Here is a 13,701-nt window from a genome sequence, read left to right on the forward strand (position 1 = left end):
TTGCTCTCATATCCTGTACAATGTTTGACTATGCCTTCGAGTAAAATTTCCACAGTTATTCCACGCAATGTGCAGGATCTCTTCCTCTATACCAAGAGTTGTTAAATTTTTTAATGGTCAGTCTTGTGAAGGCTATAGGCTCTTTCTCAGGATAATGTTTTTAAATGCATAAAATAAAGTACATTGGATTATAAAGGAAGTGAATTCTATTAAAATACAGCTTTCAAAAATATTTTAAATGTTCACATACTCCAGGTTAAGTAAGATTCCATACTCTAGACCTCTTTATTACATGAGCACCAGTGAAGCTCCCAGATATCCATGTGTCTGGGATCCATCATATTGCCTATGTAGCCAGCCTCCTTCATTTTCCAGTTAAATAATTTCTTTGAATAATCATTTATGCCTCTTTTTCCCCTGAAATTCTTTATTGTAGCATACACTCCATTGTAGCCCCCCCACCATTGCCTTTTGGATGACCTGCAACTTTAATTCCTTGGAATTAAAAAAAAAAATACTACTTATCTGTGTGGAAGGAGGAAGGGAACAAGAATTTATTGAGTGCCTACTATGTGCCAGGCATTTTGCTAAGTGCTTTATAAATTTCATCTCATTTGATTCTTACAACAACCTTGTTAAGTAGGAGTGATTATTATCCACATCTTATAATTGAAGAAAATGAGACAGACAGAAGTTAAGTACATTGCCTAGGGACTTACAGTTATGAAATCTCTGAGGTCAGATTTGAACTTGGGTCTTCTTGACTTCAGGCCCAGCGCTATTGACTACATCACTCCACTGCCTTCTATATATGTTTGGGTAGGAATTGGTATTCCTTACTTCCCAGTCACATAGCTTTGATAAGCTCTGATGATAATGGAGATGAGAACATAATGCTCCCTGCCCTGAGAGGTGCAGTATATATACAGATAAGGTCAGTCACAATGCTAATAACAAAGGAGAGACCAAGGTACTGAAGGAAAATTTAAGGAAGAAGAGAACATGAACAACTGGTTCTGCAGACCAATTTTGGGAGGTAGGCAGTGTGGGTATTTTACAGATGAAGAAACTGAGGCTGGGAAAAGCCAAATTAACTTAGGGTCTAGTAAGCTACTAAGTGTCAGAGTCAGGATATGGACCCAGGTTTCTCCAGGCTCCCAGTGTCTTTTGATTACAACATACTACTTTTCTAAAAGCATGAAAGATTATGCTGATCTTTTACTTCAAATTATACCCTAGAAGTCCTTTAGATTGGGTGGTTTTTAAGTGTAGAACATGGCTTGTTTTCATATCATGTGCCTTTCTCCTAAAGATGGGTTGAAAGAAAAAAGCTGCATTTTGCCTTATGTCTACAGCCCAGATCTCAGTGTGCTTAATAGCAATGTGTTTTCTTCCTCTTAGGACTCTGAGGATGGCCGAACTTACTTCATCAAGATCCATGCCCCTTGGGAGGTGCTGACCACGTATGCAGAGGTGCTGAATATAAAGATGCCCATTCAGGAGAATGACATTCCCTCATCCATGGAGAATCCCTTTGAGTGTATGTTTGGGCTTTTCCGGCTCCCGAAGGAAGTGATGAACCCTGAGCCAGACTACTTCACAGCTCCATTCAGCAAGGAGAGGCAGGAGCTCTTCTTCATTCAAGATGAGAACACCTTTTTCTCACCATCAGTGAGAAATAGAATTGTAGGTAGACACATTCTAAGCTTCTTTCTTTAAATCTAAATGTTCCCATGAGCATGTATTGTGTGATAAAGAGCTACCAGGCAGTGCTGGGTGGGCATGGATGTGTTGATAACAGCTTGGACCATGAGGTAGTAGAAATGAGACTTCCACATACTTTCTTTGTGTCTAGGAGTCAGTCCTATCCACCCTCACCCAATTTAGTATCCTGATGAGTATCAGTTAGTCAGTAAGCATTTATTAAGCCCCTGCTAAATGCCAGGCACTGTGCTAAGCCCTGGGGATACACAAAGAAGCAAAAGACAGCCCTTAGCTTCAAGGAGCTTCTCGTCTAGTGGGAGAGATAACACACAAGCATATATCTATATCTATCTATATAGCTATGTCTATATACATACACGTATGCACACACAGAACAAGCTCTATACATAGGATAAATAGGAGATAATTAAGGGATGGGAAGTACTGGAATTAAGAGGGATTGGGGAAAGAAAGGTGAAGTTTTGGTTGGGACTTCAAGGAAGCCAGGGCTATCAGTCAGAGCAGAGGAGGGAGAACATTGCAGAGGTGGAGGACAGCCAGACAAAATACTCAGAGCCAAGAGATGCAGTGTCCTGTTCGTGGAAAAGCCAGGAGGCCAGTGCCATTGGAATGAAGTATAAGAATACTGGAAAGCTAGAGGGGGCTAGGTTATGAAGTATTTGGTTGCCAGACAAAGCATTTTGTATTTATTCCTGGAGGCAACAGGAAGCCACTGGAGTTTATTGATATAATCAGATCTGTGCTTTAGAAAAATCATTTTAGTAGCTGAATGGAGGATGGACCACAATGGGGAAAGGCTTGAGGAGGGCAGACCCACTAGGAGGTTATTGAAATGATCCAGGTATGGGGTGACAAGAGCCTACACTAGAGTGATGGCAGTACCAGAAGAGAGAAGGGGATGTACACAAGAGATATTGCAAAGGTGAAATTCATAAGCCTTGGCAACAGATTAGATATGGGGTATGGGGAATAGATGGATATCTGGGAGCACCATTCACTGTGCCATAGGTAGCAAATCTCTTTGGAGGTCTTTTATGAAGGCTAGGTGGCCCCTTGTATGGTGTGTTGTAGTAGAGACTCCTTTTCTGGGATGAATTGGCTGCTAAGATCCCTTCCAACTTGAAATATTTTTTATTCCATGAAACAATATGTTGGTTCAAGAAAGTGGTTCCTAAACTCAAGTTGTGATACAAATTATAATTCAAAGAAAATAATGAGCATGTCTGTTTAGGGTTTCTTTTTCTTTTTGTTTTTGATGACAGCAGAGTAATTTCTTGATCTGCACCCTCCTCCACTTAGAGCCCTCCATTGAAACAAAGAAAAGTAGTTAATCAAATTAAACTGATACTGGGGTGTGTGATGACGTATTTGGAATTCAGCACCTCTGTACCAAGAGCCAGGAGACATGCCTCTTTATTTCTTGCCTTCAGTCAATGTTAGTCATAGCATTTAATCTGAATTCTCCTGCTTTTTAGTGTTGTTTACATTTAGGTGATTGCAGTGAATATGTGTGTTGCTATCATGGTTCTGCTTTCTTCACTCTATTGATTCATCTATGTTTTCTAATGTTTCTCTGAAATCCTCCTGGTCATTATTTCTTGTAGTGTAATAATATTCCCTAACTCTCATAGTCCATAATTTTTCAGCTACTCCCAATTGATGGGCCATCTATTTTGTTTCTAGTTTTGTTTTGCCATCCCCCAAAGGGCTGATATGAATATTTTGGTATATATGGGACCTTTCTCTCTGTCCCTGATCTCCTTGAGGCACATATTCATGGTGGAATCTTTGGGTCAAAGAGCATGAATGGTTAGTGATACAGAATATTTCCTGGGTAGTATGTAGGCAAGAAGTCCTTTATCTCCACTCTCAAATGTGCCAAGGGAGTGGAGTGGAAGCCACAGCTAGAGATGGTACTGTGGTACTCAAGGATCTAAAAGGCTCCCCATTGCTGTGTGCATAGAGCAATGGTGCCTAGGCCTTCTTCTCAAGTTTATCTTCATAGCAAAATGCAAACGTGTGGGTAAAATGGGGAAACCAAAGTGTGTTTCTATGGTTCGGAGTTTGACAGTCCCAAAAATACTAGTTGACTGTTCATTGTGGCTAGATGTCATGGCAACCAGGCCATCGGCCTTGTTGAGCTCTGCTGAAGATCAGAAACTCAAACTTAACATTTCAGGAACAGTAAGGTTTTTTCTTCTTTTTTGAAACCCAGGTAATTGACGCTGCCAGTCAAGCCTAGCTCTGATCTCTCTGGATGGCATGTAGGTGACCTTGGCCTCATGTTCATGTCAGGGGTAGATGTTACCAAGTAGGAGATAATTGGCATGCTAACCTAGTGATAGAATGGACATATTGTGCCTGAGGATCAAGTATCAGAGACCTAAAGCTGGAAAGAACTTCTGAAGCCATCCAGTCTAACCCTTTCCTTTTACAGGTGAAAAGGCTCAGGTCCAAAGAGATGAAGTGAATTTCCAAGTTTACTCAGGCAGTAAACATCACAGGATCATAGATTTAAAAATGAAGACAATCTCAGAGGCCACTGAGTACACATTTTACAGATGAGGAAACTAAGGCACTGTAACGTTAAGTGACTTACTCAGGGTAGCACAGCTGAGTTTTTGAGGTGGGTTTTGAACTCATTTTCCTGATTCCAGGTCTTCACTCTACCACTGTATCACTCAGCTGCCTTTAATTTGGGCCACAGGAGTCTGAAAGAGACAAGACACTCATTTCTGTCTTGAGATAACACACCCTTTGTTTCTAAGGAGACAAGGATGCCATCACTTCCTTACACATGTGTCAGCACACTGCATCTGCCCCGGGCTGAGAAAACCGTCTCCAAAAAGAGCCATCCATTTCCATTGCTAAATGGATGAGGTGATTTTTGCTGACAGCATTATTGAGAGAGAGTCAATGCCTGGAACCAAAGTGTGGATCTGAAAATAAGAACTGCCCAATCTCTCACTGCTCTCTGAGCTGTTACTTGAAAAGTCTTGATTGCTGACTTGGAACTCAGAATCCTTTTGGAACACAACTCATTGAACATTTGTTGAGACCTGGCACCATGCTAGGCACGGGGATACAATGATGAAAGAATATGTATTCCTTCCTCCCAAAGGGGTTGTAGTCTAATAGATTCTAGACAAGAAAGAGAAGTGAGACTGATGAATTTCTGGGGATACTGACTTACCTTTATGTCTTTCCTAACCTTTTTTTGGGGGCGGGGTGAGGGTATGACTTTTATCAATCTGAGGAACTCCTGGTGTGGATGTTCTCTCTAATGATCCATATTGTCACCTCATAAGTAACATCATCTTTGAGTGTTGCCTGGGATCACTGAGAGATGGTCACACAAATATTTTGTCAGAGGCAGGATTTGAATCAGAGTCTTCCTAATGACAAGATTGACTCTATGCATTATGTCATATTGCCACTCTTCAGCTATTTAATACTAGGGGTCCCCAGCTTAAGTCATTTTTAGGTTAAGATGTCCTCTCTTTTGTAGTGAGACAATTAATACTTTTTCTCCTTTTCTGGACCACTGATACAGCACATTTTCCCCCCACAATCCCTTTCCGTAAGCACCATGGATTTGTAAATTGTTATTACTTATAATACATATGTATATGCACACATATGTATGCACACACATACACACATGTGTGCGCACATGTATGTGCATGTACACACACGTGTGTATATGCTTGCTTTTGTTCTTTCTACATCACTTTAGCATATTTTGTGTCACTTGATTTTTACCCCAATCTTTTGAGAAAATAGAACAGCTATTACTATTATTATCACACTCATTCTAGAGCACTGAGAAAATATGACTAATTTGCCCAGACCTGCCAGCATCTTTTAACACCTGACACAATTATGTCCTTGAGAAAACGAGAGAACCAGAAAGCAATGTCAAGGATCTAGCTGTTGCTGGGAGATTCCTCACTGCCAACCCATTCCATGTTCTCTGTGCCCAAAACCTCAGGCAGCTTGCAGCATTGTCTTACACACAACTTCCCCAAGAGAATACATGATACATAGAAACAGGAACATAGACATTGAAGAAGAGCCACCCAGAAACCAGCCCCCTGTGCCTCATAATACAACCACAGTGGTACTCTCTCTTCCTCCTTCCTCTCTATCTTCCATGAACTACAACAAGAAGTATATATCGAGTACTGCAAAAACCAGCCCAGAACTTCTGCTTTCCATACTTGTAATCTGCTGTTCATAGATAACCTTAGAGTAGGAAAGAGGCTGGTGCAGTCTCTAAACCATTGCCCCTGGCAGCCAGTATCTTGCCTTCCTTCTGTTTCAGCTCCTCTGGCTTCCTTAGTGTGATAACAAATCACATAATGACTAGGGTGGCTGGGACTTGATATAGAGTCTCCAGGCTCCTGCCTGAGAACTATCACTCTAGTATACAGTGCCCTTTGCCCCTTTGAACTGAGGAAACCAATCGGGCAGTGAGTGCCAGAGGTTTATTTCAAAAGGAAGAGTGAGAAAAAAAAAAACATATAATCTGCTTTTGAAAAGCCATCCTACATTCCAGAGGCTCTTCCAACCATGCAGCTCACCTGAACCGGTCTCTTATGTCCCATATGAAAGTAAACACTGTCCCACTTAGCCCCAGGCTAGAAGATTTCACTGAAAGTGAGTCAGAAGGAAGAGGACCAGGAGCTGAATCACATGCTTACTGGATTTCCCTTGAATGTTTCTCATGGTCTATTCAAGTGACACCTAATGAAATCACAGTCTCAGGTTGCACCTGTCCCTAGACATTCTCTTTCTCAGCTTGCACACCTGAATCATTCAGTTGCTCCCAGAAAGACCTAGATCTAGGTCAAATACCTTCAGCCACTATCTTTGACGTACTCTATCTTCCCCACCACCAGCCCAGACCTGGCAAGTGAGAACTCTGTGGGAGGAAGTCTTCCCAGTGCCACACCCATCTCAGTCCTCTCCCCTTCTCAAACTATCTTGTATTCATCAGTGCACATGCCACTTCCTTCCCCCTAGTAGAAGGGAAGCTCCTTTAAGACTTTTTTGTTTCCATCTTTTAAATAACACCCCAGAACATATGTTTTTGCTGGTGCCTAGCAGTGTTTTGCACTGTGATTTCCTTGTAATTCTCTCCAGCCATGCAAATGGCTAACCATCCATGTCTATCCATTCTGTCCAATTCTTGTCCATATACTCCCAGAAATTTTCCATGGAGGCCTACCCAGCATAGTGCAAGGTTTTCCTAATATACTTCTGAGCCTATGGCCACCATGCTCTTCTTCCCTCTCTCCCCCATTCACCCAAGCACCAATAAGGCCCAGAAATCTTTCCATAATGGTATCTTCTTGAAAATCTGAGAGTGTTGGATCTGGAAGGATCTTTAGAAATTAGCTGTATTTTGATAGAATGTAAACATCTTGAGAGCAAGGCCAATTTTGTTGTTGTTGTTGTTTGCCTTTGTATTCCTAGAATCTGAGAGCTAGTACTACATAGTAAATAAAAATCCAGCCTTGAAATAAGGAAGACCTGGTTATGTGGACCTGGGCAGGTCAGTTCAGCTCTTTGTGTCCTAGGCAAATTGCTAAGATTCTCAGTTGTAGAAGAGGTGCCATCCTGCATTGGTAGAGGAGGTTTCCTCACCCAGGATTTTCCTTCCCTGATTACAGGGATACCAGTGGAACATACAGCCCATCTGTCTACCAGTAGTCCATTCACACTACATAGTATCATAGAAGGAAATTACCCCGCAAATCTCCTTATGTGGCCCATGTGTTTTTTCTAGCCATGACTTTCTTTTAATGACCATCCTTCACCTTCATCCTTCACCTGCATAATTACTTGTATGCATTAGTCATGTAATAAATATTCATTGCAATGAAATCTTTTCTCAAAATGGCCACAAGAATGTGAACAAGAAGACACTATGTCTTACTGTATAACCCCTGGTTTATTTGTGTGTCGTAACATTTCCTCTTCAGGTAAGCAGTTAGACAGATAGTCTGATAGATCTCTGTCATATGCGTATGGATCATCTCCATTGCTGGATAGTAAACTCAGTAAGCTTTCTGAGTTTCCCCCATTACCTGCTTCCCCAACCCCCCCCCCACCCCCACCATGCTTCTGGGCTGCTTCTTCCCTCTGTCCAGCTTAGGGAACATCTGATGATGTCAATAAGCACATGGGTCAATTTTATATAGGAAGATAAAGTTGTGCCGAGGATATTGTATCATGATACTTTCCCAACTGAAAAAGGACCATCCATTCTACTGTTCCAGCCCATTACTGTGGCTGATTATGAGAGGATCACCTTCCATGACCTTATGAAAGAAATTCAGTTGCAAAAAGCATATGGAAAGGATAAAGTTCTCGACTCTTCTTTCTCTCACGATGTTCATGTTCTCCTTTGCCCCTGAGTATATTGAAGTGGAAGGGTCCTCAAAGTCCATCAAGTCTAGCCCACAGTTGAATAAGAGTTCCCCCTACAGCAAAGATAATTATTCTCAACAAGTAGATGTCCAGAATTTGCCTGAAGACCACTAATGAATTATAATGCTACCTCTCAAGGCAGCCTGTTACATTCTCACTTGTTAATTTTAAACACATTTTATCAATATTTTTTTTTATTTTTGCTTTTATACTGCCTACATTTCCCCTTCGATTCCATTTTTAGAAAGCTATGATTGTTAGGAATTTTCCCTTACTCCAAGTATTCATCTGCCTTCCTGCAACTCTTCTCCAAGTCCTATTGATTCTATCCTTGCCCTTTCTCTTTCATTGATAGCTTCCTTTTCATTTCTTACTGGCTTCCCTTTCTCTAATCTCTCTTCACTTCCATCTATTTTTCACATCAGTGACCATGTAATCTTCCTAATGCACAAGTCTGACCATGCTCTGCCTCAGCTTAAACGTTTGAAAAGCTCTCCATGACATCCCGTGAAAGACGTTCATGCTGCTTACTTGGACATACGAAGCCTTGCACCACATGCTATCACTCTTTTCCATTTTGATCTCACTCTACTCTCCATTGTATGCCCTATATTGCTGTTGAAATGACTCTATAGACTGTCACTCAAACTCACTCATGCCTTTGTTTAGCCTCTTTGTTTCTAGGATCTCCCCCATGTCTGCATCTTTTAAGGACCAACTAAAGCGACAACTCATATGTAAATCTTTCCTCTACCTCCTGACCTGAACAGAAATTATTTTTCTTCACATGACTTATACTTTCATCATTGAGAGGTAGTGTACTATAGTGGAAGGGACACTGAACCTAGAATCAGGAGAGATGTGTTTGAATCCTACCTCCAACATTTAATTATGGTCAAATAGTTTTCCTTCAGTTTTCCTATCAGTAAAATGGACTTAAAAATACCTGTAGTACTTAACCTTACCGGGTTGTTGCAGTGATGTAAAGGCAAGCAAAGTAGGTAAGTAAACAAAATCCTACTTTGCTTGCCATGACAAATGATCAAAAAATCAATCATTCATAAAACCCCTTTCAAGCTATAAAATCACATGTAAAGGTTAGTTGTGTTTTGTTTTGCATTACAGAACCTTGTATATGTCTTGTCTTTTCTGTCTCACCTTCCACTCATCTCTATCTCCCTAATTTCCTGGCACTGTGTCCTATACAAAGTGGGCACTTAAAATGTTTTTTGAAGTGATTAAGTGGACACTCTTATGTTTCTCCCCTAGGTTTACTATATTCTCTCAAGATGCCCTTATGGTACAGAAGAAGGAAAGAAAAAATTTGGCATTAAGAGACTGCTATCCAATGGCACCTATACAGCTGCTTACCCACTCCATGATGTAAGTATTGATTTGGTTTCATAACATTTTAAGCCTGTTTCTTCTGCTCATTAATGGAGCTGGAGAATGTCCACTGGTGACCCTTTAAAAGGAAGGGAGCTTTACTTCTTGCACTCAGGAGCAAATCCCCAAAGTCTTCCACTTCTCTGCTCCATGTACTAACATATTTGACTACCTTGAAAGGAAGGATGGTGCAAAGACAAGAGGGCTAGTAGTCCAAGGAGGCCTGGGTTTGAATCCCAACTCTGACACTAACTTCATGGCCTTGGCCAAGTTGCTTCTCCTCTCTGAGCCTCAGTTTCCTCTTCTGTAAAAATGAGAATGATAATTCTTATAGTACCAACCTCAGGGAGTCATTGTAAGAGTACATTGCAAACTGAAAACCCTCTGGAAATGTGAAGTTTGAGTTTTCCTTTTTTCTTTTTCCCAGATAGTAACATTCTGAAGCTTAGAAAGGGCAAACTGATGTTTTAAAAATGGTTTCTCAGATTTATACATGAAGGTTCTTTCAAGGTCTAAGGACCAAAAAATAGCAAAACCCCACAGGGAAAAGCATGCTGCTAAGTATAACTCTCAGATGTTTCTATCTAAACCTTACTTAGAAAACTCTGAAGATTCAGTACTAAGGGTTTGAAAATAGATCACTTTAGACTCTGACTTCTTAACCTAGGGTCTGAGAATTTGATTTTAAAAATAACTTTGATCACTGTATTTCACTATAATTGTTTTCTTTTGTAATCTTATGTATTTTATTCATTTAAAAACATTATTCTGAGAGGAGTCTATAGACTTTCCAAGACTAAAGGGGCCTGTGATCCAAAAAAAGGTTAAGAATCCCTGTTTTAGAATTAGGGGAATATGGTATATCTAATGGTTCAGAAATACTTTTCTGATACAGTTTTTAGTTTTGTTGAACTTTTTTTTTTTATTCTTTATTCTACATCATAAGGGATTGCTCATTGGGAGAGGGAGATTTGGGGGACAAATTGAGAAGTGTCGGAAGTATAAAAATAATATACAAATAAAATTTTACTTTTAAAAAAGGATTAAATTTAAAAAATAAAAACAATATGTAAATAAAATTTTAGTTTTAAAAAGGATTAAGAAAACAAAGAAAATAGGTGATTTTAATGGAATCCCTAGGTACTTCATTTGCTGTTTTCTCATTTTTTAAATTTTTTTAAATGTAAATTTTTAACTCTTCTATTTTTACATCACCTAAATTTCTCTCTGTATAACTTCTTCCTCCTTCCTCACAGAGAGCCATCCCATAAAACAAAAAAATTTTTGTTAATAAAAGAAGGAAGAGGAGGGAAAGAAAATGAAATCAATCAATCCCCCCCAAAAAAACCCTGAAAATAAGTGTAATGTTTCACAGCTATGGTCCTCCCACCTCTTTTGGAAAGGGGAGGGGGATTGTGTCTTATCTTATCTCTTCTTCAGAGCCAAACTTACTCTTTTTTATTTTGCAACATCTACTTTTCATTGTTTTCTGACTGTGGTTTTTTTTTTTAATTTATGTTGTCATTATGCATATTGTTTTCTTGGCTCTACTTTCTTCACTTTGCATCCATTCATGTAAGTCTTCCCATACTTTTTTTTCCTGTTCCTTTTAATTTCTTTTTTTTTTGGAGGGGGGGAAGGCAGGGCAATTGGGGTTAAGTGACTTGCCCAAGGTCACACAGCTAATAAGTGTGTCCAGTGTCTGAGGCCGGATTTGAACTCAGGTCCTCATGACTCCAGGGCCAGTACTCTACTCACTTGCATTCCATTTAGAGCAGGGGTTCTTAGAGTCCATGACTTTAAATAAATATAACTACATTACATATAAGTGCTTTCTTTTGTAATACTATGTATTTTAATTTGTGCATTTAAAAACATGATCCTGACCTAAGGTCTTTAGGCTTCACCAAAATGCCAAAGCAGTCCAGGACACACACAAATAAAGGTGTCCCTATTTTCAAGAGACATAAAACAAAGATAGAATGTTCATAAGAATTACTGCGAATCACTGTTTGCATGTGAAAAGACTGAGCTTACAGGCCACCTCTATCACACCAGGCATTTTCATAATTTACAATGAGCCAGTTCAGAAGGCCCATCCCTAGAGATGCACCTAGCATTCCACCAGTCTGGCAATAGTAGGGGAAATATTCTTATCTCATTTGGAATTTGGAACTCAGTGAATGGTTTGCTATGATAATGGTAAACTGAATATTTACAGATGGCTTCAGAGTTAAAATGTGGATACACTTCCCCTAGGAGTTAGTCATTCCTCCAAGATTTTTACTTAATGGTCCGACAACTACCTAGGTAAATTTCTCTTTCCTTAATTTTAAAAGGCCTGCAGTGGTGCTTTTGCTTTATAAGAGACACCATATGTAAGTTTGTGGAAAGTAGAAAATTTCAGGGAAATGTGGGTTGCTGCCTATCCACCCATATTTACAAATGGAGAAAAGCACTGCCTTTACTATGTCTTCAATGTATTTTAGGAGTTATTGAGACAATCAGGCCATTTGTATTATGGTAGATAAACTATGAGGTATTTACCATAGTTTCAGGTCATTTCAGGTCATTGGGGAAAAAAGTGGGGAAATCAAGGGTCTTCTATACAATCCTGTCAGATTTTTTCTGATGTGAATGGTGGTTACAGCATTGGGGAAGTGATTTGAGGTGTTTCTTAGTATCAGGGCAAGAGAAGCTGCTCCCCAGACCTTGGCTGTGGAGCAAGAGCAATAAAGGAATTCCCCGTTGGCAGTAATGCCTTGGAACAGGCCTGATGTGAATGACTCAGCCCTTGGGCAACCACAGGATGTCTTCAGTGGCCTTCCATTAAACCAAGTCATATCCAAACAGGAATTCCTTCTTCAAAATACCTCATGAATAAAATGGTCTTCCAGCATCTTTTTGCATACCCCACTACACCTTGGGACAGCCCTTTCTGGTTCTGGACAACTTTAATGGCTAAGAACTCCTCCTTTATATTGAGCTGAAATCTCCATCTTTGCAGCTGCCAACTATATTCAGTTTTGCCCTTGGAGGCCCAGCATTATAAATCTCCCTCTTCCATATGGCAGTCCTTACATCCTTCAAAGACAGCTATTATCATGTCTTTCTCTTCCCCTCATGTCTTCTCTTGGAGGCTGAAAGTCTGTAATTCCTTAAGCCGATTCCCCTGTGGCACTGGTGTCCAGCTTGGAGACGTTTTACTCTGTTAATGTCCTTCCTCAAATATGGTGCCTGGAAATGGAGGTATCCGCTCTGTTGACAGTTTCTTGCAGCCAAATACTCCAATTCTGCTGTGGAGAGAGAGGGATGTGTACTTCCTGCTTTTAAGAGTTGTTTAATTTGGGGAGGTTGATCTGGAAAGTTCAGCGAACTTGGAGGCAAGACACATGGGTTCAGATCCCAGCACTGTTGCTAGCTGAGTGATGCTGGCCAAGTCCCATCATCTTTCTAAGCTTCAGTTCTCTCTCTCTAGAAAATGGGGGTATTAATACATTATCTATCTTACAAAAGATGGTTGAGATAAAAATATTCTGTAACCTTAAAGTAATACAAAGACAAAATCTCTTATTATAAAGGAAGGGAGTTATACATATATGCATATACATATTTACACTTTAGAGAATATTCAGAATGGTGCATAATTGCTAAATAGTATGAGATGCATACCTCCTTCCCTGTGGTACAGAGGTGGTAGACAATTCAAGTATAGAGTAGAGGCATATCCTGTCAGATATGATCAGTGTGTCCATGCATTTTGATCAGCATTTCTATTATTATCCCTATTTTACAGATGAGGGAACTGAGATAAACAGAGACTAAATGAGTTGTCCAGGGTCACACAGCTAGTAAGTGTCTGAGGCCATGTTAGAACTCAGGTCATCCTGACTGCAGGCTCAGTGAACTATCCACTGTACCACCTTGCTGCCTCAGCTAGATAGAAGGGGAGGGTATCTTAAGTACTAGAGACAACGTAATTGACACTAAAGCCCTACTTCACAGAGGGCCAAAGGAGAGGGAATGGACTTTCATCATGTGCCACTTCTGACTTCCTCTTTGGCAGGGAATTCATTTTAAATGAATGGGTTATTAGAATCTCAAGTAGGAAGTGTTTGAGCTAATGTATCCCAGGTGGCACCCCACCCCACCTCT

General features: G+C 40.2%; 1 protein-coding gene across 2 annotated transcripts in view; it reads left to right on the forward strand.

Moving 5' to 3' along the window:
• ANO5 (anoctamin 5) overlaps positions 1-13,701 on the forward strand; it is a 143,076-nt gene that overhangs the window by 85,997 nt on the left and 43,378 nt on the right. For both annotated transcript variants that reach the window (XM_036763198.1, XM_036763197.1), the window contains 2 exons: positions 1,402-1,686; positions 9,430-9,543. In XM_036763198.1, the coding sequence (XP_036619093.1) occupies positions 1,402-1,686; positions 9,430-9,543 (399 nt within the window). The remainder of the gene's footprint in view (positions 1-1,401; positions 1,687-9,429; positions 9,544-13,701) is intronic.

The sequence above is a fragment of the Trichosurus vulpecula genome, chromosome 6 (assembly GCF_011100635.1).
Source record: "Trichosurus vulpecula isolate mTriVul1 chromosome 6, mTriVul1.pri, whole genome shotgun sequence".
NCBI classification, from domain to species: domain Eukaryota; kingdom Metazoa; phylum Chordata; class Mammalia; order Diprotodontia; family Phalangeridae; genus Trichosurus; species Trichosurus vulpecula.